Source organism: Triturus cristatus, chromosome 6, assembly GCF_964204655.1.
Source record: "Triturus cristatus chromosome 6, aTriCri1.1, whole genome shotgun sequence".
Classification (NCBI taxonomy): domain Eukaryota; kingdom Metazoa; phylum Chordata; class Amphibia; order Caudata; family Salamandridae; genus Triturus; species Triturus cristatus.
The window spans coordinates 20,453,633-20,479,623 of record NC_140589.1 but is presented as its reverse complement, the minus strand read 5'-3'; the positions used below and the strand labels follow the sequence as shown (position 1 = coordinate 20,479,623).

At 47.6% G+C, this 25,991-nt stretch overlaps 1 protein-coding gene across 8 annotated transcripts in view; it reads right to left on the bottom strand.

Annotated features, from left to right (window-relative positions):
* The window catches only part of KLC4 (kinesin light chain 4), a 595,564-nt gene that overhangs the window by 160,492 nt on the left and 409,081 nt on the right, over nt 1-25,991 (bottom strand). For 5 of the 8 annotated variants that reach the window (XM_085610149.1, XM_085610151.1, XM_085610147.1 and 2 more), the window contains exons 12-13: nt 23,955-24,063; nt 9,447-9,608 (exon numbers count right to left, since the gene is read on the bottom strand). In XM_085610149.1, coding sequence (XP_085466275.1) covers nt 9,447-9,608; nt 23,955-24,063 — 271 coding nt within the window. The remainder of the gene's footprint in view (nt 1-9,446; nt 9,609-23,954; nt 24,064-25,991) is intronic. The other 3 variants (XM_085610153.1, XM_085610150.1, XM_085610154.1) reach the window with 1 other exon arrangement.

The window sequence follows — 25,991 nt, the reverse complement described above, 5'->3', positions numbered from 1 at the left end:
AGTGAGGTCAACCATAACATTCAGCCAGAGACAACACAGAGGTGAACCATAACTTGCAGTGAGACAACATAGAGGTGAGTCATAACAGCCAGTGAGAGGCAACACATCGTAAACCATACCATCCAATGACAGCTCACACCAAGGTGAACCATAGAATCCAGGAAGAAAACCGTGGTGAACTATATATCCAATAAGAGTTAACACCAAGGTGAACCATAACATCCAGCGAGAGAGAACATCGAGGTGAACCATAACATTCAGTGAGAGAGAATACAGAGGTGAACTATAATATCCAGTGAGTGAAAACACCTGGGTGAACTATACCATCCAGTGAGAAAGAACACCTGGGTGAACCATTGCATTCAATGAGAGAGAAGACCTGGGTGAACCATACCATCCAGCGAGAAAGAACACCTGGGTGAACCATAACATCCAGTGAGAGAGAATACTGAGGTGAACCACAACATCCAGTGAGTGAGAACACCTGGGTGAACCATAACATCCAGTGAATGAGAACACTGTAGTGAACCATAACATCCAGTAACTGAGAACACCGAGGAGAACCATAACATCCAATGAGAGAGAACACCGAGGTGAACCATACCATTCATCGAGAAAGAACGCCTGGGTGAACCATAACATTCAGTGAGAGAGAATACTGAGGTGAACCATAACATCTGGTGAGAGAGAATAACGAAGTAAACCATAACATCAAGTAAGAGAGAACACTGAGGTGAACCATGACATCCAGTGAGAGAGAACACTGAAGTGAACCATAACATCCATTGAGAATACAGTTGCGAATCAGCACATCTAGTGAAAGAACACTGTGCTCAACATCAACATTCAATGAGAGACAACACAGAGATAAAAAAAACATTCTGTGAGAAACAACACCAAGTCAAAGCTAGGGTAATATCCAAAGAGGCTCATATCAGGCCGTTGCTTCCATGAGACACACCGTGGTCTACTATAACATCCCATAAGAGACACATCAAGGGAAACAATACATGCCCATGCAATACACAAGAACACCCATTGAGACCTCAAATACTGCCACACGCGAGTCATACCAAAGATAAATTTATATTGAGTGAGAAAGAAATCAAGATCTACACGCACTGAGGGGCAGAACAATGTCTACAATATCATCTAAGCTGACATGTATGAAGGTCTAACACGGTATCCCAATGGGGAGAATTCAATCTCAAAGATAAACGTCTATTAGAGACACACACACTCACCAACCCACACAAAGTTGTACAACAACATCCAAAGAAATACACTTCAGACACTATGCACTATAACGTTACCCCACACACTCAGCTACCCACACAAAGGGCTACAATAATATCCAAAGAAAGACACTTCAGAAACACTATGCACTATAACGTTACCCCACATACAGCTGCCCGCACAAAGGGCTACAACATCATCCAAAGAAAGACACTTCAGAAACACTATGCACTATAACGTTACCCCACACATAGCTACCCACACAAAGGGCTACAACATCCAAAGAAAGACACTTCAGACACTATGCACTATAACGTTACCCCACACACAGCTACTCACACAAAGGGCCACAATAATATCCAAAGAAAGACACTTCAGACACTATGCACTATAACGTTACCCCACACACAGCTACTCACACAAAGGGCCACAATAATATCCAAAAAAAAGACACTTCAGAAACACTATGCACTATAACGTTACCCCACACACAGCTACTCACACAAAGGGCCACAATAAAATCCAAAGAAAGACACTTCAGACACTATGCACTATAACGTTACCCCACACACAGCTACTCACACAAAGGGCCACAATAATATCCAAAGAAAGACACTTCAGACACTATGCACTATAACGTTACCCCACACACAGCTACTCACACAAAGGGCCACAATAAAATCCAAAGAAAGACACTTCAGAAACACTATGCACTATAACGTTACCCCACATACAGCTGCCCACACAAAGGGCTACAATAATATCCAAAGAAAGACACTTCAGACACTATGCACTATAACGTTACCCCACACACAGCTACTCACACAAAGGGCTACAATAAAATCCAAAGAAAGACACTTCAGACACTATGCACTATAACGTTACCCCACACACAGCTACTCACACAAAGGGCCACAATAATATCCAAAGAAAGACACTTCAGAAACACTATGCACTATAACGTTACCCCACATACAGCTACCCACACAAAGGGCTACAATAATATCACAAGAAAGACACTTCAGACACTTTGCACTACAACGTTACCCCACACACAGGTACCCACACAAAGGGCTACAATAATATGTAAAGAAAGACTTCATAGACACAACGAACCATAATGTTACCCCACACACACACACCCATAAAGAGCTACAATAATAGCCTAAGACAGACACATCATGGATTCCAATTAGACACAGCATGGTGTATTTCAAGACACTATGAAGTGACCACACACACACACACACACACTCACTCACACCTTCCCACTCAGAACCAACCAGAGGTCTACAATAATGTCCAAATAAATACACATGGACTTATAATATGATTCTTTAAGAGCCACTGCACGCTATTTCAAGACACAATAAAGTTTCCACACGCACACAGTCAAAGCTCTATGTCATATGATGAAAGATATATCATGGCCTTATGATAAAATTCCACGACACACACAAGGCTTACATAAAAAAAACTAATTTAGCACACGTTGAAGTCAGTGATAACATTCCATGTCACACTTTACAAAATCAACAATGAAATCTCATTAGAGACTAAAATATTGTCCTATGTGAGTTACACAAAGGTCTATGGCAATATGCCATGCACGATACATATAGGCCTGTGGTAATACGCCAAGCGAGATACATAAAGGTCTATGGCAATATGCCATGCACGATACATATAGGCCTGTGGCAATACGCCGTGTGCGATACATACAGGCCTGTGGCAATACGCCATGCGAGATACATAAAGGTCTAAGGCAATATGCCATGCGAGATACATAAAGGTCTGTGGCAATATGCCATGCGAGATACATAAAGGTCTGCGGCAATATGCCATGCGAAATACATAAAGGTCTGTGGCAATATGCCATGCGAGATACATAAAGGTCTGTGGCAATATGCCATGCGAGATACATAAAGGTCTGTGGCAATATGCCATGCGAGATACATAAAGGTCTGTGGCAATATGCCATGCGAGATACATAAAGGTCTGTGGCAATATGCCATGCGAGATACATAAAGGTCTGTGGCGATATGCCATGCGAGATACATAAAGGTCTATGGCAATATGCCATGCGAGATACATAAAGGCCCATGGCAATATGTCATGCGAGATACATAAAGGCTTCAACAAAATATGCCCTGTCCACTTTACACTGGTTGCCAGTAAAGGAACGAGTCTCCTTTAAGGCCCTTTGCATATGCCATTGAATTATCCAGGATAGAGCTCCGTCCTAGCTCAGGGACTTGTTGTCTCCCTATTTTCCCTCTAGGACCCTGCGGTCCTCGGGTACAGGACGCGTTCTCATTCCTGTCATAAAAAAAGCAAGAATGGGGGTCGCTCCTTCCGTTACCTAGCGGCCAAACAGTGGAACGAACTCCCTGTGGAACTGCGTCTGGAGCAGTCCGAAAGCATATTTCGGAAGAACTTGAAGACCTGGCTGTTCAGGATAGAGTAGATGATCTCTCTCTCTCTCTCCTGTTTAGAATGACTAACTGCCCTTTACGATCTATCCATTTGCACCACAGCGCGGGGACAAACTAGTTAGTATAACCGAGCGCTATATAAACTTCTTTATTATTATTAATGACAATATGCCATGCGAGATACATAAAGGTCTATGGCAATATGCCATGCGAGATACATAAAGGCCTGTGGCAATATGTCATGCGAGATACATAAAGGTCTGTGCAATATGCCATGCGAGATACATAAAGGTCTATGGCAATATGTCATGCGAGATACATAAAGGCCCATGGCAATATGTCATGCGAGATACATAAAAGCCCATGGCAATATGTCATGCGAGATACATAAATGCCCATGGCAATATGCCATGCGAGATACATAAAGGTGTACGGCAATACGCTATGCAAGATACATAAAGGCCTATGGCAATATGCTATGCGAGATACATAAAGGTCTATGGCAATATGCCATGCGAGATACATAAAGGCATATGGCAATATGCCATGCGAGAAACATAAAGGTCTATGGCAATATGCCATGCGAGATGCATAAAGGCCCACGGCAATGCTCTGTGCGAGATAAATAAAGGTCTATGGCAATATGCCATGCGAGATACATAAAGGTCTATGGCAATATGCCATGCGAGATACATAAAGGTCTATGGCAATATGCCATGCGAGATACATAAAGGTCTATGGCAATATGCCATGCGAGATGCATAAAGGCCCACGGCAATGCGCTATGCGAGATAAATAAAGGTCTATGGCAATATGCCATGCGAGATACATAAAGGTCTGTGGCAATATGCCATGCGAGATACATAAAGGTCTATGGCAATATGCCATGCGAGATACATAAAGGCACATGGCAATATGTCATGTGAGATACATAAAGGCCCGTGGCAATATGCCATGCGAGATACATAAAGGTCTGTGGCAATATGCCATACGAGATACATAAAGGTTTGTGGCAATATGCCATGCGAGATACATAAAGGTCTGTGGCAATATGCCATGCGAGATACATAAAGGTCTATGACAATATGCCATGCGAGATACATAAAGGCCTGTGGCAATATGCCATGCTAGATACAGAAAGGTCTGTGGCAATATGCCATGAGAGATACATAAAGGTCTGTGGCAATATGCCATGAGAGATACATAAAGGTCTGTGGCAATATGCCATGCGAGATACATAAAGGTCTGTGGCAATATGCCATGCGAGATACATAAAGGTCTGTGGCAATATGCCATGCGAGATACATAAACGTCTATGGCAATATGTCATGCGAGATACATAAAGGCCCGTGGCAATATGTCATGTGAGATACATAAAGGCCTGTGGCAATATGTCATGTGAGATACATAAAGGCCCGTGGCAATATGTCATGCGAGATACATAAAGGTCTATGGCAATATGCCATGCGAGATACATAAAGGTCTATGGCAATATGCCATGCGAGATACATAAAGGTCTATGGCAATATGCCATGCGAGATGCATAAAGGCCCACGGCAATGCGCTATGCGAGATAAATAAAGGTCTATGGCAATATGCCATGCGAGATACATATAGGCCTGCTTCAATATGCCATGCGAGATACATATAGGCCTGCTTCAATATGCCATGCGAGATACATAAAGGTCTGTGGCAATATGCCATGCGAGATACATAAAGGTCTATGGCAATATGCGATGCGAGATACATAAAGGCACATGGCAATATGTCATGTGAGATACATAAAGGCCCGTGGCAATATGCCATGCGAGATACATAAAGGTCTGTGGCAATATGCCATACGAGATACATAAAGGTTTGTGGCAATATGCCATGCGAGATACATAAAGGTCTGTGGCAATATGCCATGCGAGATACATAAAGGTCTATGGCAATATGCCATGCGAGATACATAAAGGTCTGTGGCAATATGCCATGCGAGATACATAAAGGTCTGTGGCAATATGCCATGCAAGATACATAAAGGTCTGTGGCAATATGCCATGCAAGATACATAAAGGCCTGTGGCAATATGCCATGCTAGATACATAAAGGTCTGTGGCAATATGCCATGCGAGATACATAAAGGTCTGTGGCGATATGCCATGCGAGATACATAAAGGTCTGTGGCAATATGCCATGCGAGATACATAAAGGTCTATGGCAATATGCCATGCGAGATACATAAAGGTCTGTGGCAATATGCCATGCGAGATACATAAAGGTCTGTGGCAATATGCCATGAGAGATACATAAAGGTCTGTGGCAATATGCCATGCGAGATACATAAAGGTCTGTGGCAATATGCCATGCGAGATACATAAAGGTCTGTGGCAATATGCCATGCGAGATACATAAAGGTCTGTGGCAATATGCCATGCGAGATACATAAAGGTCTGTGGCAATATGCCATGCGAGATACATAAAGGTCTGTGGCAATATGCCATGCGAGATACATAAAGGTCTATGGCAATATGTCATGCGAGATACATAAAGGCCCGTGGCAATATGTCATGTGAGATACATAAAGGTCTGTGGCAATATGTCATGCGAGATACATAAAGGCCCGTGGCAATATGTCATGTGAGATACATAAAGGCCTGTGGCAATATGTCATGCGAGATACATAAAGGTCTGTGGCAATATGCCATGCGAGATACATGAAGGTCTGTGGCAATATGCCATGCGAGATACATAAAGGTCTGTGGCAATATGCCATGCGAGATACATAAAGGTCTGTGGCAATATGTCATGTGAGATACATAAAGGTCTATGGCAATATGCCATGCCAGATACATAAAGGTCTGTGGCAATATGCCATGCGAGATACATAAAGGTCTGTGGCAATATGCCATGCGAGATACATAAAGGTCTGTGGCAATATGCCATGCGAGATACATAAAGGTCTGTGGCAATATGCCATGCGAGATACATAAAGGTCTATAGCAATATGTCATGCGAGATACATAAAGGCCCGTGGCAATATGTCATGTGAGATACATAAAGGTCTATGGCAATATGTCATGCGAGATACATAAAGGCCCGTGGCAATATGTCATGTGAGATACATAAAGGCCTGTGGCAATATGTCATGCGAGATACATAAAGGTCTGTGGCAATATGTCATGTGAGATACATAAAGGTCTGTGGCAATATGCCATGAGAGATACATAAAGGTCTGTGGCAATATGCCATGCGAGATACATAAAGGTCTGTGGCAATATGCCATGCGAGATACATAAAGGTCTGTGGCAATATGCCATGCCAGATACATAAAGGTCTGTGGCAATATGCCATGCAAGATACATAAAGGTCTGTGGCAATATGCCATGCAAGATACATAAAGGCCTGTGGCAATATGCCATGCTAGATACATAAAGGTCTGTGGCAATATGCCATGCGAGATACATAAAGGCCTGTGGCAATATGCCATGCTAGATACATAAAGGTCTGTGGCAATATGCCATGCGAGATACATAAAGGTCTGTGGCAATATGCCATGCGAGATACATAAAGGTCTGTGGCAATATGCCATGCGAAATACATAAAGGTCTGTGGCAATATGCCATGCGAGATACATAAAGGTCTGTGGCAATATGCCATGCGAGATACATAAAGGCCCGTGGCAATATGTCATGTGAGATACATAAAGGTCTATGGCAATATGTCATGCGAGATACATAAAGGCCCGTGGCAATATGTCATGTGAGATACATAAAGGCCTGTGGCAATATGTCATGCGAGATACATAAAGGTCTGTGGCAATATGTCATATGAGATACATAAAGGTCTGTGGCAATATGCCATGCGAGATACATAAAGGTCTGTGGCAATATGCCATGCGAGATACATAAAGGTCTGTGGCAATATGCCATGCGAGATACATAAAGGTCTGTGGCAATATGCCATGCCAGATACATAAAGGTCTGTGGCAATATGCCATGCAAGATACATAAAGGCCTGTGGCAATATGCCATGCTAGATACATAAAGGTCTGTGGCAATATGCCATGCGAGATACATAAAGGTCTGTGGCAATATGCCATGCGAGATACATAAAGGTCTGTGGCAATATGTCATGTGAGATACATAAAGGCCTGTGGCAATATGCCATGTGAGATACATAAAGGTCTATGGCAATATGCCATGCGAGATACATAAAGGTCTGTGGCAATATGCCATGCGAGATACATAAAGGTCTGTGGCAATATGCCATGCGAGATACATAAAGGTCTGTGGCAATATGTCATGTGAGATACATAAAGGTCTATGGCAATATGCCATGCCAGATACATAAAGGTCTATGGCAATATGCCATGCCAGATACATAAAGGTCTGTGGCAATATGCCATGCGAGATACATAAAGGTCTGTGGCAATATGCCATGCCAGATACATAAAGGTCTTTGGCCATATCAAATATGAGGCACACAGTTTTCTATGGAAACAGCAAACTAAAAATAAGCAACAATCAGCAATAAAACCCAAATCCATACAAGAAACACCAGCCCTTGATCAGGCTGACCGGTGCGTTTCAGCCACCATTCCAAGGATGTAGGTCCTGAATGCACAGGCTCACAATGATCATGTATTCATTGGGTCTGCAAACCACTGCCTGCTCCAGTCAGAGCACAGTCCAAATGGGCATGCCTCGGATACCAAGATCTATCACTGCACTAGAAGTTTAAGAAAGAACCTTACGCTAAATAACAGGGGTTTGAAGCACCGGTTCATGGTGCCGTAACTGGATGAAGAGACAAAGTGGAGCACTGCACTTAGGAAGGCCCAAGCTAGTACCACATGCGGGTGGTTCCTGTGCAAAACAGCACTAATCCTACTCTGCCTGCCATGAAGTCCAACATCCTACAATGTCCAAGGTTTAAGATTCACCCCACACTGCTGTGAAGACAGGAGCTCATTTACCAGGCTCTGGCCCGTCTCCAGCACTCTACAATGGAGGTATAAGCGTCACCCACTCCATCGAGGTTAAGAGCCATGGATCATGAACCCTTTTGGGCTCTGGTATCCAGCACAAGTGACTGACAGGTTTCAGCTCAAATAGAAGTCTTAGGGTGACTGTGTCAGGGCTAAGCTCAATGTTAGGTCATGGAGTCCCAATCGGGCTTCATTACACAGGGCACTGTGCATGGGCACTGTTGGGTACAACACAGAGCTCATATATGAAGCACCAAGGACCCTGATGTTGTGTAAATAAAACATGAGCAACAAAACTTCACTGAATGGAGAACGAACAAAACCGCAGGATGGCGCCCGTGAATGCCACATGCAACAAGACATGCAATCGACTCTTCTTAGAGCAGCCACGCTGGAGCCTCAAATGCTCACTCCCTGCACTAGGTGGAGACCACCACACTCACAGACGCCACAATAAGGGCCACTGAGGTCCAACACATGCAGGCATGCTGGGTTACAGCTTCGGTGAAGGATCATTAATAGGGAAACAAAGGGGGCAGATCACAGGGGCACTTGAAGGAACACATCAGAAGGCTGAAAGCAACATCACGTTTGGGAAATCTCTTGAGCAGGTGGCGTTGTAGACAGTCTAATGCCCTCCCAAGGCCACACACATGTAAGGAGGTGGACAACATACTAGTAACCTGTTAACACAGGCTTTGAATGAGGGCATCTGTGACTGTGGGGGTCTCCTCCACTCAACTGGGTTCCTTCTTGACAGATCTATTTGGGCGAATCACTCTTGATGGTGGATTTGTACTTACCCCGCTCCACTCCACGCTGCCAATACTCACTTCCTCGCTGCCGACAGGGCCAGGCTCATACTTCACGGTGCTTGCAAAGCTGTCGCGGCTTCGCCTCTTCTCGGAGGCCTCTCCCTCCTTCAGCAGCTCAACCACTTTTGTCTGGTTGATGGGATCCGTGCCCTGTGGAGTAAAGAACACACATGCTAGGATGTCCATAGAGGGTACGACCTTGCCTGCCTGTAGAACTCCCACTTACACCTCAAACAGAAGCACCCGCACCCCCTATGGATCCTAAAAGGCATGCCCTGCATTTTAAGAAGCGAACTGACCTCGAAGGAACATTATGAAAGCACAAGCAATCACATATGTGCAGTAAAGTGAGATGCAACCACAATATCGAGCTTTCAGAGGGAGAGCCAGGTGTTGTGTTCTGTGAAATTATTCTGGAATGGAATCCATGAGAAATGAAGTGTTTTCTCAAGTCAGTTACACTTTCCTGTGGTGGTAACAAGAAATGTGACCTTTGCTCTTTCGTAATAAGTATGTGTATTTGCTTCTTAGTGCACTTCTTGCACACAATATACTTTATTGGGCCATAATGTTTGCAGCATGCATGGCATAAATATGCTTTGGGATTTCACAGGTGATCATGTACTATTTATTTTTCAAAAACTTCAAAGACAGACATTTCAAACAGTTCAAAATACGAAAGTTTCAGAATGGATGTGACTTACTGTGCTCTACGAGGCAGCAAAGGAAGCCAGGAGAAAAGAGAAGATGAAAGGTGAGAGCAGCAATCTGACTGCAAACAAGCATTGCTACTGAACCCCATGGTAGGCACAGAAGGCCTGGCGGCTACAGGAGGTATGCCAGACAGGGCAGGCATGGGAGACAAGGATCACCCCAACTGCACCCCCTACTACCGCTCAAGCACGCTCCACAACAGCTGTTTTGCTAAGCAGGAGTGGACCAAATGCTTGTGTGATATTTTTCCAAGAAAAAGGCACCCAATTCAAATTTTGCTTTTGTGCGTAACCAAGATTGCTAAAATAATTTGGGGTTCATAAAGAGTTAATTAAGCTCATTTCAATATAACTATGAAACTAATTTCCTCACTAGTCGAAACGGAGGGGGGGGGGGGGGCTTGTGTAATCTTTCCTCCAGATGTGAAACTGATCTTCAGTGAAGATATACATGGTTGATACATAATCTTCCTCAGATTCCTCACCTTCAGAATAGACACCAGACAAGTCCAGAACAACCTTTGCCAGCAGTGGCCCTCCAGCACCGCCATGAGGCGCCATGCAGCTCCAGCAGCGACTTTACCCACTGGACACAAGTGCAAGAAGCCAACCTCCCAGAGTGTTTCCACACTTCAGAGAGGAGACCAGAGAGCGACAGCACAACACACGCTTGCACACTTTGGAACACATTATATGCAGCATTCACTCATCAAGAGTGGAGGACGGCAGGAAGAGTGTGTGTCCACCAGGAGGGACATGTTACCCACCTTATAAGCACCTGCTGTTCGTAGCTTGCAGTGCTGTACATCTGAATGTCCTGCACATGCCTGCCATCTAGCGTGGAAGTAAGGCACATCGCAAGATGGTTTTTCCAAAGAGGTCTTTTCGAGTCACAAGGTACTCTCTGGCTCCTCCCTTAGTTGGCAATACGCATGTGCACTGACTCCATTCTTTTTTTTTTTATATTTGTTTATTCAGGTCAGCAAGTCAATGACATTACAGTTATAAATGCACCGAGCTCCCGCAACAGCAGGCTATGTCCGAACAAATCAATTACTGTAAATCAGCGTGAATGCAATGCTCAGTTTTCATATTACACCCAAATACACTTTTACATAACCATAACCAACACAAACACTGGTACAGATGGAAAGCATCAGTACACAAACAGTTCACTTTTGGCAATTGAGGAGCGAAACCTGCAAAGGGAACAACCAATATTAAGTGGCACACGGCAGTGACGATCTTGGGTGTGTATCGGGCCCCAACATAACGCGACAGACATGGACCCAGCCATACCACCTACCGGCACAGGGACCAGCCAGGCAAGGCGAATCACCCCACCCCCCACAATGCCCCGACTCCACTCATATGCGCTCAGGCGGCTGCCGACGGTTGTAAAATAGGCTAGAGCACAATATCAGAGGCTAACCTCTCACCGCCCCCAGCCTCCTCAACCCATGTCATCAGAAACCACCCCAGACCGGGAACGTGGAGAGCCAGGGGAGCCCGCCACCTCCCGGGTCCACTGCAGAAAGGGCTCCCAGATGTCCCTGGGACGGGAAGCGGTCGGCATCGACTCCCAGTAACATTCTAGTTGTGCATTCCCATACGTAACATCTTTCACCCACTCCGTAAATTTAGGCACGGATTTACGGCCCCAGCGCACCGCCACCTGCCTCTTAGCATATAGGAGCAATAGCGCATGTAGTTTCCTAGTCTTTGGTGGGGTATTTTGGACATATCCCAGCAGCCCCAGATGTGGCGTCGGCATGTCGGTTCTATGGAGGATTTGATTGATGGCCGTGAAGATATTCACCCAGTATTCCTCCAGGCGCGGGCAGCTCCATGCCACATGCATGAAAGTAGCCTGCTCGGCCCCACACTTCCAGCAGTTGTCATCCTCCCTAAGGCCCATACGATGCAATGATCTCGGTGTGCGATAGTACCTGTGCAAGAACTTAAAATGCACCAGGCGCAGCCTATAATTAGGTGATAGTTCCTTCAATGGCCCACTGCTCTTCAGACAAAGGGGTCTCTAGATCCGCGTTCCACGCATTTAGCGAGGAAGGTACAACGACAGGGGCTTGCTCTTGCATACAGTTATATAACCGGGACACCAGTTTTTTGGGAGAAGCTTTCGAGAGTAAATTTTGTAATGCCTGGAGTTGTGGGGGCTCTTCCGGGAATTGAGGCCATAGCGTTTTACAGGATTCTCTAAGCTGGTGCAGGGTAAAAAGATCAGTAAAGGTCCCCTGCGAGTCAGTCCCACCCTCCGCGGGAACCCCGAAGGTACCCCCTGGGTATATGTCGGCGAAGGTGCGCAGGGTTTTCCCTCTAATCACTACGGCCCCCCCTCTGTCATGCAGGCAGGGAAGTAAAGGGTTGCCCCTCAGGGGAGCAGCCGGCGCATACAGGAGAGGGAGACGCGCCCGCCTCCCCAGTTCCCGCCATGTCCAGCGAAGCAAGGCCACCGTGTCCACATCCCCGGAGGGGCGGGACGACTTGCCGTATAATGCCACACTTAGGGGTAAAGGAGCTGCAACTGCCGTCTCCACTGCAATATGCGGTTGGTAGGGAGTGGGGAAAGCCCAGAAGTGTAGAAATTGCACCTGCGCGCACAGTGCGTATAATGCCATGTCTGGGGCCCCCAGTCCGCCCTGTCGCAACGGAAGGGTGAGCAGCGCCCAGGAAGATCTCGCCTGGCCCCCAGCCCAAACCAGCGTCAACAGCAGTGACCGCACCCGGGCGTGGAAATGTGCCGTCAGGGGCAAAGGTACATTCACAAATAGGTATAAAAACTTAGGAAGGACCACCATTTTTGCTAGGGCGATCCGTGCAACCAAAGACAGGGGGAGCTTATTCCAGAGTTCAACTTTCCCTTCCAGCCAGTCTACCGCCCTGCCGAAATTAAGCGTCCACAAGTCGTTCAGGTTGCGGCTGATCCAGACCCCCAGGTACTAGACCGAGTCAGTTTCCCAGCGCAGGGGATAGTCCGAGGTCACCTCCGAGGTGGCATCCGTCAAAGGGAACGCGACAGACTTGGACCAGTTAATAGCTACTCCCGCCAATCCCTCAAACCGGACGAATTCCCTCAACAGTGGGGCTGCACTGACTCCATTCTTAAACTGATTTTTGCACTGTGAGTGACGGTAGATTGGAGGAGGTGGCGGTGGGTATATATATATATATATATATATATATATATATAATTTGGATATAAAACCTTGTGCAGCGCTTCCTTGTGTACACCTTATGAATTGGTCTCTCAGTGCACAGGGATTTTCTGCAGCCAACCAATCAGAGCACTTGGGTCATCGGTCTCTGTTTTGAGCCCGCAGACCCTAACTGGGAGGAGAAGCTCCATTGGCTTAAAAAAATGTCTTTATTTAGTTTGCCAACAGGTTTGGGGACTCTTCCCTGACTAATGGTCCCGATAACTAACTATTGAACACTGTCAAGCAGTTTGGTGCAATTCTGGTCAGCCATTTTTAGGTCTGGCTTGTCATTCGACTATCTGATCAACACAAAAAAGAACTTTCAGGAATTCAGATAATCATTGTGAACCCTTTTGAATATTGCTGTGTAAACTTACATATTATGTAGACATATACAATGTTCAGACTGTATGCCTGTGGGCTGCTTTGATGAAACACCCCAACAGAATTCAGTTGTCTTGTTATTCTATTGAAAAGCCAAAAATAATGGCTGCTGGCCTAGTTCCTTCTTTGGGAACGTCTTAGTGAGATGCCAAAGGTCGACACATTTATTATATAAAGTTACAATAAAAGCAGTAAGCTTGACTAAACATATTGCGTATACTGCATCACGGTTTTACCGCTCCAAGATGGCCACCATGTTTACAAGCATTATGTTGGCCATCTTGGCTTAGGATACCAGTGATGCACTATGCACTTTAGAATTCAATGATGGCTGCCCAGTGCGATGTTTACTGAGAGTCTACCGTGGAATAGTATTGTACAGAGTATTGTTTTTACCATTCCAAGATGGCCAAATGGTTGCTACGAAATATGGCAGTTATGCTTAAACCATGATACATTAAGTATAATACCACTACAATATGGCCTCTCGCGCCTATATTTAATTTTATTTTTGTACTGCAGGCACATGCCCGCCACCTATAAGTGGCAGCATGCTTTCTTTTTTCGACTTTCATTCATTTATTTTAGCTTTCACAGGATTGTGGGAGCTTGAGTGTGTTCTCTGCGCATGGGTAAGTGGGTGGACTTGAAACAGGGCTGTCTGCTTGGCCCCATTCTATTCTCTCCTATATTTCTGACTTACCCTCACACATTGGTAGTGAGGAAAGTGATCTACCAAGAATTGGGGGTCATCATCTGGCATGTTTGCTTTATCAGGACGACACTGTCGTACTTGAATAACCCTGCGTGGTCTGAATAAGCAGTTGTCCTCACTACAGATTGATTTTCATTTCCAAAAAGTAAATGCTTCTAAAAGCAAAGTTTTGATTTTTAAGGCGAAACAAATCAGGAAAAATCACTGTTGATTCCTTGATAAGGTGAAAGTGGAGGAGGTCAAATCATACCCTTATCTGGTCAAAATCATGGGCAGCAGTCTGAATGATAACAAACACATATCCCATAGCATTAGTAAGGTCTGATCTCAAGCCAGTGGACTAAGGGCCTTTTAAATGGTGGTAGGTGGGAGGCATTTTAATCACCTTCTCTCCGATTAGAAGGCAACATTTCCATCACCTTTACTGTATGCCACAGAAACAATTCATGTAGCAAAGTGGCAGTTTTTAAATAAAAGGGAAGGTCAAATATTTAGGAAATGACTAGTTCTGGCGTACAAGCACTGTAAGAGACATTAGTTAGTGATAGATTCCTTACCGTAGAATATTCCCCAGGCGTCAGTCTGGATACGGAAAGTTTTCTGCTTAGCAGTATCCCTGAGCGCTAGTAGGTGGTGCCGTGGGGTACGGTCCTTGTCACTGGCGTCGTGCGCGCCGGGATGACGTCAGGGAGGCTACTTAGGTGCCACCCATGCGCGCGGACGTCAGTTCTGTACACAACTTTCCACGTCGAAACGCAGAGCCATGCAAGAAACTGACCACTGGTGCCATGAAACTAGGGCCCTAAAAGGGGATGACCTTAACCCTAGTAATCAGTTCGCAGAACGGGGAGGATGTGTGGGGCGGTAAGGAATCTATCACTAACTAACAGATATATCGTTACACAAGTAGTAACTTGTGCATCTGAAAGAGACACGTTAGTGATAGATTCCTTACCTTAGAATAGATACCCCACCAATACCAACCCCGGTGGTGGGTCTGCGAACAAGATCACACCAGAAAGTCCCAGAGCACAGAACGGCCAAAGAAGCCGTCTCTCCGGACCGAACTGTCAAGGCAGTAGTGCTTGGTAAACGTGTGCAGCGAGGCCCACGTAGCTGCCTGACGAATATCCTGCAAGGGGACACCGCGTCCCAAGGCAGTAGCGGCTGCAGTTGCCCTGGTCGAATGGGCACACAGTCCCACAGTAGGCTCCTTCTTGGCCAAGGAGTAACATGCTTGGATGCACAGAACGACCCACCGGGAGATGGTCCGTGTGTGCACCGCCCGACCTCTTTTGGCGCCCACGTAGCCAACAAAGTGCTCATCATCCACCCGGAACTGCTGTGTACGCTGCAGATAGAATGCGAGCGCACATTTTGGGTCCAGACGGTGGAGCCGCTCCTCTTCCCTTGAAGGATGCGGAGGCGGAAAAAAGGTGGGCAAAGTGATGGTCTGCCCGATGTGGAAGTGCGTGACAACCTTTGGCAAGAAAGAAGGACGTGTTCGCAGAACCACCTTGTCCGGATGAACAGAAAGGAAAGGAGGCTTGGAAGAAAGAGCCTGGAGCTCACTCACTCTCCTGGCAGAGGTGATAGCTACCAGGAAAGCCGTCTTAAGAGTAAGAAGACGCAAGGGACAGTTATGAAGGGGCTCAAAGGGAGCGCACATCAGAAAAGTCAAGACAAGATTCAAGTCCCACTGAGGCATTATGAAGGGCACAGGTGGGACCGTATGCGTAATGCCCTTAAGAAAACGGTTAACAACCGGGGACGTAAAAAGAGAAGGCTGATCTGGAAGCCGTAGAAAGGTAGAGATGGCCGAAAGATAACCTTTAACAGTGCCCAGAGCACAGCCCTGCTGGGCCAAAGAGAGACGGAACAGAAGAACCTCAGAAAGAGGGGCAGAAAGGGAATCCACAGTCTTAGCCGTGCACCATGCCACAAATCTGTTCCACCTACAGGCGTACACCGTTTTAGTGGAGGGACGCCTGGCTGCCAGGATGACATCACAGACTTCGGGAGGAAGATCGAAAGGTGTCAACTGTAGCCTCTCAATCTCCAAGCATGGAGGTGGAGGCTGGACAGGTTCGGGTGGAGGACCGTCCCCTGCTGCTACGACAGAAGATCCTCTCGAAGAGGCAGTCGGATCGGGGGATCGATGCTCATACTGAGTAGCTCGGAATACCATACTCTTGGAGCCCAGTCCGGAGCCACAAGAATAACTTGGGCCCAGTCGAACCTGATCTTCTTCAGCACTCTGAGCAGAAGTGGTATAGGCGTACAACAGACCGCAGCTCCACGAGAGACGAAAAGCGTCTCCGAGCGAGTGCCGCCTTGGAAGTTCCAACGCGCAGAACTGATGACATTGCGCGTTCTCTTCAGTGGCGAATAGATCTAACCAAGGCTCTCCCCATCGCAGAAAGAGACCTTGCGCCACATCCAAGTTCAGACGCCACTCGTGATCCACCATGCACCAGCGGCTGAGTTCGTCCGACCTGGCGTTCAGAGAACCTGCCAGGTGTTGAACCACTGGGGAAATGCCCTGAAGTTCCAGCCATGTCCAGAGGCGCAGAGCCTCCTGACATAAGGTCCACGACCCCACCCTGCTATGTTTGTTGCAATACCACATGGTGGTGGTGTTGTTCGTGAACACCTGCACTACACTTCCCCGGACAGAGGGAAGGAATGCCTTCAGTGCAAGCCGGATCGCCCGCAGCTCCAGAAGGTTGATATGGAGCCAGGACTCCGCCGGAGACCAGAGGCCTCTGATCTCCGCCTCTCCCATGTGGCCTCCCCAACCCAGGAGGGACGCATCCGCCACTATTGTGTGCTCCGGTTGGGGAAAGGAGAGGAATCTGCCATTGACCCAATCGTGACTCGTGAGCCACCACTGCAATTGCCGTGCAGTGCCCTCCGAGATCTGGACATGATCGGACAGGTTGCCCTGATGCTGCGCCCACTGGAACTTCAGGTCCCACTGCAGAGCCCGCATATGCCATCTGGCATGCGGCACAAGCAGGATGCAGGAGGCCATCATGCCCAGAAGCCGGAGGGTCATCCTGACTGAAACCTGGGATAGAGGCTGAAAGAGCGGAACCAGAGCCTGAATATCCCGGACTCGCTGTTCGGGAGGATAAACCCAAAACAGCGTCGAATCCAGAACCGCTCCGATGAAAGGGAGCTTCTGAGAGTGACTAAGGTGCGACTTTGGCACATTGATGGAGGACCCCAGCAGATGCAGGAGGTTGCCCGTAGTCTGGAGGTGGGAGACAACTGCCTGGGGCGAACCCGCCTTCAACAGCCAGTCGTCGAGGTAGGGGAAGACTGACACCCCTGACCTGCGCAGATGAGCTGCGACCACCGCCATCACTTTCGTGAACACCCAAGGGGCGCTGGTAAGGCCGAAGGGGAGCACGGCAAACTGAAAATGCTCCTGGCCTACCGTGAACCGCAGGTAACGCCGGTGGGCTGGCAGGACGGGAATGTGAAAATAAGCGTCCTGCAAGTCCAACGCTACCATCCAGTCTCCAGGGTCCAGGGCAGACAGGACCTGAGCTAGAGTTAGCATCTTGAACTTCACCTTCCGGAGGAAGCGATTGACGTCCTGGAGGTCCAAGATGGGGCGCAGGCCCTCCTTGTCCTTCATGGGGACCAGAAAGTAGTGGGAATAGCAACCACTCCCTACTTCCTGATCGGGAGCGTACTCGATGGCTCCCATTGGCCAAGGGGGCCGTGACTTCCTGATGGAGAAGAGCCAAATGATCCCCCGACATGCGGTGGTACCGAGGTGGCAAGGCTGGAGGGGAGGACAGAAAAGGGAGCGAGTAACCTTGGCAGATTAGCTGCAGCACCCTCTTGTTCGAAGTGATACCGCGCCGGTGGTGGAGGTGGTGATGGACCGTGCCTCCAACCAGCGTGGCGTGCCCCCTGAAGCTTGGATTAGGAAGGCTTGGAGGTGGAAGCAGCAGGTGCGGAGGTGGACTGCCCCGCCCGATGGTTACCAGACCCGCCCCTGCGGAAGCCCCGTCCGCGCCACGTTGAGGCAGGTTCTGCACAGGCTTTGTGGAGGAGCGTGACCTGGCGCCTTTACCCTGGCCACGAAAGAAACGAAAACCAGGCGTGGCAGGGCTCTTATCAGAAAGACCCAAAGACTTAGCTGTAGCCCGTGAGTCCTTGGGGCGCTTCAGGGCACAGTCCGCCTTGTCGCCAAAGAGGCGAGAGCCATCAAAAGGCATGTCCATGAGCGAGCTCTGGACATCAAGCGAGAACAAGGGTAGACCGCAACCATGCATGACGCCGCAACGCCACAGTCGTGGAAATCGCCCTGCCCAAGGAATCAGCCGTGTCCAGACCACACCCGATGGCAAACTTCGCCACATCCTTGCCCTCTGCAATTGCTTGGGCGTGGGAGTAACGGCCCAACAAGCAGGCGGTATTAACCGACCGCAACCCCAAGCTGGCTGAGGAGAACAACCTCTTGCCATATTGGTCCAGCTTCTTAAGAGTCCTTATCCGGCGGAGCCGAGGGAAACGCACTCTGCGACGTCGAGGCCTGAATGACCAGGCTCTCAGGCTTGGGGTGAGTGGTCAAGAAGGCAGGGTCACCAGGCGCAGGGCGATGACACCTAGCGACGTTCTTATCCACCGGTGCCCCCGAGGCCGGCCGCAACCAAGTGCCCAAGAGGACTTTGGTAAGGGCCTCATTGAAAGGGAGCAGCGGCTCCGATGACGTAGACGCCGTCTGGAGCACCTCCATAAGGAGGATGGTCTTAAGGGCCACCATAGGGAGATCGAGATGGAGAGTCTCCGCAGCACCATAGTGTAGGAAGCGCCCTCCTCCATAGTAGGCGGAGGGAGGCAAACCCCGGGTCAGAAGACACATCAAGTTCACCCGCATCTTGAAGGTCATCCACCCAATCCTGTTTGGAGTCACTGCCGCGCAAGGGGGTCCTCGGAGCAGTCCCAGTCCTTATCCGGCTCCGGGGTAGAAGGAGCCGGCCGTGGCAGCAGGACTGGAGCTGGAGAGGGGGCCAGCGGAGCCGGGAGCGGCGCCTGCTGGGGCCAACCCGGAACCGCATCCCAATGAGGATCCCAGGTCGGAACGAAATGGTCCGAGAACCGGGGCAGCTGCGGGATAATCGGCACGCAGTGCGGCGCCAGGGGCAGCGCTGGGGCCCGAGCCAAGGGCAGCGCCGGGGCCAGAGCCAGCGGTGCTACACCTTGTGGCGCCGGGGCCGGAGCCGCGGGCGCTGGATCCCCGTGGCTCCGGGTCCGGCGCCCGAGGTGGTGCCGCCGGGTCAACAGGATCTGGACACGGGATCGCGGGGCCCCCAGGCGCGCCGGCGGGAGCCCGAGGCCTAAACAGGCGGCCATGGCAGCAAGAAACTCTTGCATCTGTTCGGGAGTCGCCGACGGACCCGGGAATAGCGGGTAGGCCGCGGGACTCCCAGGCTCTGGAGGAGCTGCAGGGGCAGAGCCCCTGTCCCCCACGCCTGCCTCCGGCGAGCGCCAGGGGGACGTCGGAGAGCGAACACGGTTCTTCGACTTCTTCTTATGGCGTCGCTTACCGGAATCTGAAGGTGAAGATTTAGAGTCCGAGGAGCGACAGCTCCGGTCCCACGAGCAGTCCCGTGAACGGCTCCTAGACCCAGAAGAGCGGTGAGAGGAGTGCCAGACCTCCAGCAACTTCTGGCACCGCTCCCGCAAGGCCTTCGGGGCCATGGCACGGCAGTCCCGACAATCCAGGGAGTCATGGTCGGTCTCCAGGCAGTAGAGGCAGACATCATGGGGGTTCGCCACCAACATATTACGGCGGCAGGACCAACAAGACTTAAAGCCGGGCTTCCCTACGTGCACCAGGAGCCAAGAGAAGGAGACAAAAGTCTCAAAAACGTGGTCAAAATTTGAACGGGGTACGTACTCAATCCACATCTGCGCTTTCGGCGCGGAAAAAGAAAGAACTGACGTCCGCACGCATGGGTGGCGCCTAAGTATACCTCGGTGATGTCATCCCAGCGCGCACAACGCCAGTGACGGGCGCAGAGCCGCACAGCGCCACCTACTGGCGCGCAGGGGTACTGCTAAGGGGAATATTCTAAGGTAAGGAAACTATCACTAACGTGTCTCTTTCATATGTTAGAATTTTGGTTAAGAAGTACGTTTGCACAAGGACTTGTGGCTGTTGTCCATGGGGGATACTGGCTGCTAAGAAGTGATGTGAACTCATTACGGAACTATGTGTAAAGTGATTTTTGACTTTAAAAATAAAATCTACTTATCGCAGGAGTTCTATCTATGCATTACATATCTGAGATAAAACAGGAAACTTTGTGAAGATGGTCAGACTTACAGTTAAAAACCTATCTTAAGCATGTCTCTTGTAATTGGAGTTTTCACCTAGATTCTGAATATTGTAGTAAAAAGGGAAATTTAATGCGACTTCTGGTCCTTGGGCCCTGAGAAAACCAGAGAAACATCTGACCTGGAATACTGAAGATGGTATTAAACGTTTTTGGTGATTACTGCGCATGAATATTCTTCCTTTGGAATCATCAACTGTCAATTGGTCAAAGTAATTGAAGAAGGACAAGGTATGTAACCTTAGTAATCATCGTCTACAAGATTACAATCAAGTATTAACCAATTGCCCGGCATTGCTTGAAGAACTGAACATTTTTAAGACCCAAGTTCTTGAAATATAGTGCTCGAGCTGCAGTTGAAGCAGGCAGCTATTGTTTTTCCCTCCTAATGAGATGTGTTGTGTAAGATATTTAATTTTTTTTTAATGTTTGTTAAATTTGTATTGAATACTTAACTTACTAATGAATTTTTGCTATTCCTCATGTGGATCTTGATTGAGTTTGAAATCTTGAATAAACATTTAGACTAGAACGAGGGTAAATTCTAAAACGAGTCAGTGGGTGGATGCAAGAATGAGTGACAGAGTGCGTCCATGAATACCTACTGAGTGCAGAAACTCATCAGTTATTCAAGAGACACTTGGTTATACGGCAGCCCTACTGGCATCGGCAATGCTTGTTTCTGTATGGAGAGAGAAGGTTCCTACGGGAAGTAAAAAGGACATTCTTTTTTTTTTAACCTCATCCCCTTGACAGATGGGTATGAAATCTGCCATGCCAAACCTAAGAGGATTACCTGCTTTTGGAAAGTTGTATACAGATTCAAATGCTGCCAAAGATATTAAGAAATAAAACTGTATTTTCAATGGTGAGCTTACCATGAATACACAGGCGCACTCCTGCCAGTATAAAATATATAGCATAGATGCAGATGTGCAGGGTATAATGTGGCATTTATTAGGATTGTTAAATGCAGGAGGGGCCATGACTCACAAGAGGCAAAGCCCAAGCCTCAAAAAAGTTAATAAATAATACATTGTACTCTGCTAATCCGCATATGTGATTTATATCTTTGCATTTTTTCATGTGTTCCTTTTATCACAACGTGTATTTAACCAAAATCAGGATTTAAGGGGTTACATCTGTGCCTTGTAGTAAAATCACATTGAAGAGGCTTCATGGTTATTTGGACAATCGTTTACCTGTGGGAAGTAATTGTTACATGCAATAAAGTAGGCAGAAAAAGGTGTTTTCTCAATCCAGTTTGGCTGTTCTGTGCTAATAAACTCAAATTTGACCATCGCATTTATTAGTGCAGTAGCTCTAAATAAAGTTATTGGACCATATTTATTTTTACTGCCATGGTGTGCATATATATATGATGCAAAACAATTCATGGAAAAAACATTTCTCCCATTATCCACTTGCAAAAAGCTACAAAAGATTTTTCCAAAACCACCAGTCTTTGCTTACCGCAGAGCCCCCAATTTACAAGCTCTTATTAGGAGAGCTGAACTCAAGCAAGCTGTAACAAAGGCAGGGGTTCACTGCTGTGATTGTTAAAGGTGCATCGCATGTGAAGACCTTTCGCAAACATCAGTAACAAGTTCTCTGACCAGAAGGACCTACGGAATACGGCCGCATCTAACATGTCGGTCAATGTGCATTATTTATGTTATTCTGTGCCAACGACAAAGCTACAAAAACAATATGCGGAGCAAACAGTGACTAATCTCTAGGCACAATTCAGGAATCACAAATCAGCAATACATACTGTAAGTACTGGAGTGCAAAAAATATTTAATAGAATGGACAACTTTGTTTTTTAAGTTAATCTTCATTAGAAACAGTTTAGCACTTGGGTTTGTTATTGCTAGATAATATGTTGATTCATGCTGGAACAGGTGCACGCAACTATTGTTCCGCCATCCCTCTCGGTAGAACTTCATCCTCCTTCCACCATCTCGCTCAGAGACCCCACGCATCTGGTCTACTTCCACCATCTTGCTCAGAGACCCCACTCATATGGTCTACTTCCACCATCTCGCTCAGAGACCCCACTCATCTGGTCTACTTCCACCATCTCGCTCAGAGACCCCACACATCTGGTCTACTTCCACCATCTCGCTCAGAGACCCCACTCATCTGGTCTACTTCCACCATCTCGCTCAGAGACCCCACTCATCTGGTCTACTTCCACCATCTCGCTCAGAGACCCCACGCATTTGGTCTACTTCCACCATCTCGCTCAGAGACCCCACGCATCTGGTCTACTTCCACCATCTCGCTCAGAGACCCCACTCATCTGGTCTACTTCCACCATCTCGCTCAGAGACCCCACGCATCTGGTCTACTTCCACCATCTCGCTCAGAGACCCCACTCATCTGGTCTACTTCCACCATCTCACTCAGAGACCCCACTCATCTGGTCTACTTCCACCATCTCGCTCAGAGACCCCACTCATCTGGTCTACTTCCACCATCTTGCTTAGAGACCCCACGCATCTGGTCTACTTCCACCATCTCGCTCAGAGACCCCACGCATCTGGTCTACTTCCACCATCTCGCTCAGAGACCCCACGCATCCGGTCTACTTCCACCATCTCAGTCAGGCACTCCAGGCATCCTTGCTACTTCTATTATCTTGGTCATTCAGCCATCTTGGTCAGACATCCCACTCATATCTCACTCAGACACCCCACAGGTCCGGTCTACATTCTTCTCACGATATCTCAATCAGACACCACACATTATTTCTATTGAAATCCCCATTAACTACTTTGGACAGACATCCCACTCATCCTTTTCACTTCCACTATCTTCATCAGAATATTAGATCTAATTTACCCATCTCGCTAGGGCACCTTCTCAATTTTGTCTACTTCCACCATCATGATCAGACATTCCCAGTTATCCTGTCACCTTCTACCTTTCGTCGTCTTCTCATGACTTCTTTCCAATGTTTGACACATATTAATCCAAATGGAACATATAGATGGCCTGCCTAGCACCCTAGAGACCACCACTGCCAGGCGTAGGGTGACACTTCTGATATCGTGACAGTATCCCTTTGTTCCTCCCACCTTATATTCTACATCATACCATACCTGCCGCCGCGACCGAATGGCACACTCTTCCAGTGTCTCCGCAGCTTCATTTTTACCCTGACGTCGATATAGTGCGCCCAGGTTCCGCAGGGTGGTATTCACAGTTGGGCTGTGGAGATTAGGAGGCAGGGTGAGAAACCGGTCATGCAGAAAGGCAGGGCTCAAGCACTCATATATATATATATTTTTTAAACTATCAATACATGGAATAACTAAGACTCTGTATCTTCAAAAGGAAAGTGATGTTGAACCCTAGCAGCACACCTTCAGCAAAAACACACATTCCACAGTAAATCGACAGATGGAACACCATGGAACAGACAAAGAAGCCCAGAAAAGGAATATGCTACTTACCAGTATGCATCTGTTCTTGGCATGTAGAGCTGCAGAGTTGTACACTTAGCATAGGTCGCCATCTGGTGTTGGGCCCGGATGTTTGCAGTTTGTTTTTCTTCTTGGACAGTCTTTGGAAGTCACGAGTTTGGTGACTCCTCCTTCGGTCCGTACTGCGCATGGGCTTCGGCTCCATCCTCAGATTGTTTTTCGCCAACAGGGAAATGATGGAGCGTAGTAATAACAGTGAGAAACCCATGTGTTGTATCTAAATAAGATGTACTGGAACGGATACAGGTAGCCGGGGAGGCGGGTGGGCGTGTACAACTCTGCAGCTCTACATGCCAAGAACAGATGCATACTGGTAAGTAGCATATTCCGTTCGAGGCATATGAGCTGCAGATTGTACACTTAGCATAGATTATATAGCAGTACCCAACCTTAGCGGCGACCACCGGTATCCGTTGCAGCTGTTTGAAAAAGTGTCTTTAGTACAGCCTGGCCCACCCTAGCTTGCTGCTTGGAATGCACATCTACACAGTAGTGTTTTGTGAAGGTGTGCGGTGTAGATCATGTGGCTGCCTTGCAGATGTCATCTAAGGGTATATTCCCTAGAAAAGCCATAGAAGCCCCTAACTTTCTTGTAGAGTGGGCTTTAGGGGGAACAGATAATGTTCTCTTTGCCTTTTGATAGCAAATTTGTATGCATTTTACAATCCACCTAGCTATCCCTGATTTTGAAATGGGGTTGCCTTTATGTGGTGGAGAGAAGGAAACGAACAATTGTTTAGTCTTCTTGAAGGGTTGCGTTCTTTGTATGTAGTATAGTAACGCCCTTTTTACATCAAGTGTGTGTAAGGCCCTTTCTGCAACAGATTGGGGTTGCGAGAAGAAGACAGGTAATTCCACTGATTGATTGAGGTGGAAGGGGGAAATGACTTTGGGCAGAAACTTCGGATTTGTGCGAAGTATGACCTTGCTGTGGTGCATTTGTATGTAGGGTTCCTGTATGGTGAACGCTTGTATTTCACCAACCCTTCTAAGGGAAGTGATAGCTACAAGGAAAGCTGTTTTCCAGGTGAGAAACTGTAGCTCACATTTGTGCATTGGTTCGAAGGGCGGACCCATTAGTCGTGTAAGAACTAAATTTAGATTCCATACAGGGGAAGGTGGTGCCCTGGGAGGAATTACTCGTTTAAGGCCTTCCATGAAGGCTTTAATAGCGGGCACTCTGAAGAGTGATAAATGCTGCCTGTTTTGTAGATAAGCAGCGATCGCTGCTAGGTGTAGGCGTATGGATGAATATGCCAGGTTACACCTGTGAAGATGGAGCAGATAGCATATGATGTGCTGTATGGATGCATCTAGAGGGTTGATTGTATTGTTACGGCAGTAAATTACAAATCTTTTCCACTTTGCGGCATAGCATGCTCTAGTGGTAGGACGTCTGGCTTCCATGATGATGTTCATACAATCAGGGGGAAGGTTAAGGTATCTGAATTCTAGGATTTCAGGAGCCAGATCGCCAGGTTGAGCTGAGCTGGGTCCGGGTGCCTGATTTCTCCATGGTTCTGGGTTAGGAGGCATGGGGATAGATGCAGTTTTTGATGTGGTACCACTGACAGTTGTAGTAGCGTGGTGTACCACGGCTGCCTGGCCCACGTCGGAGCTACCAGAATGAGTGTGAGGGAGTGCTGTTGTAGC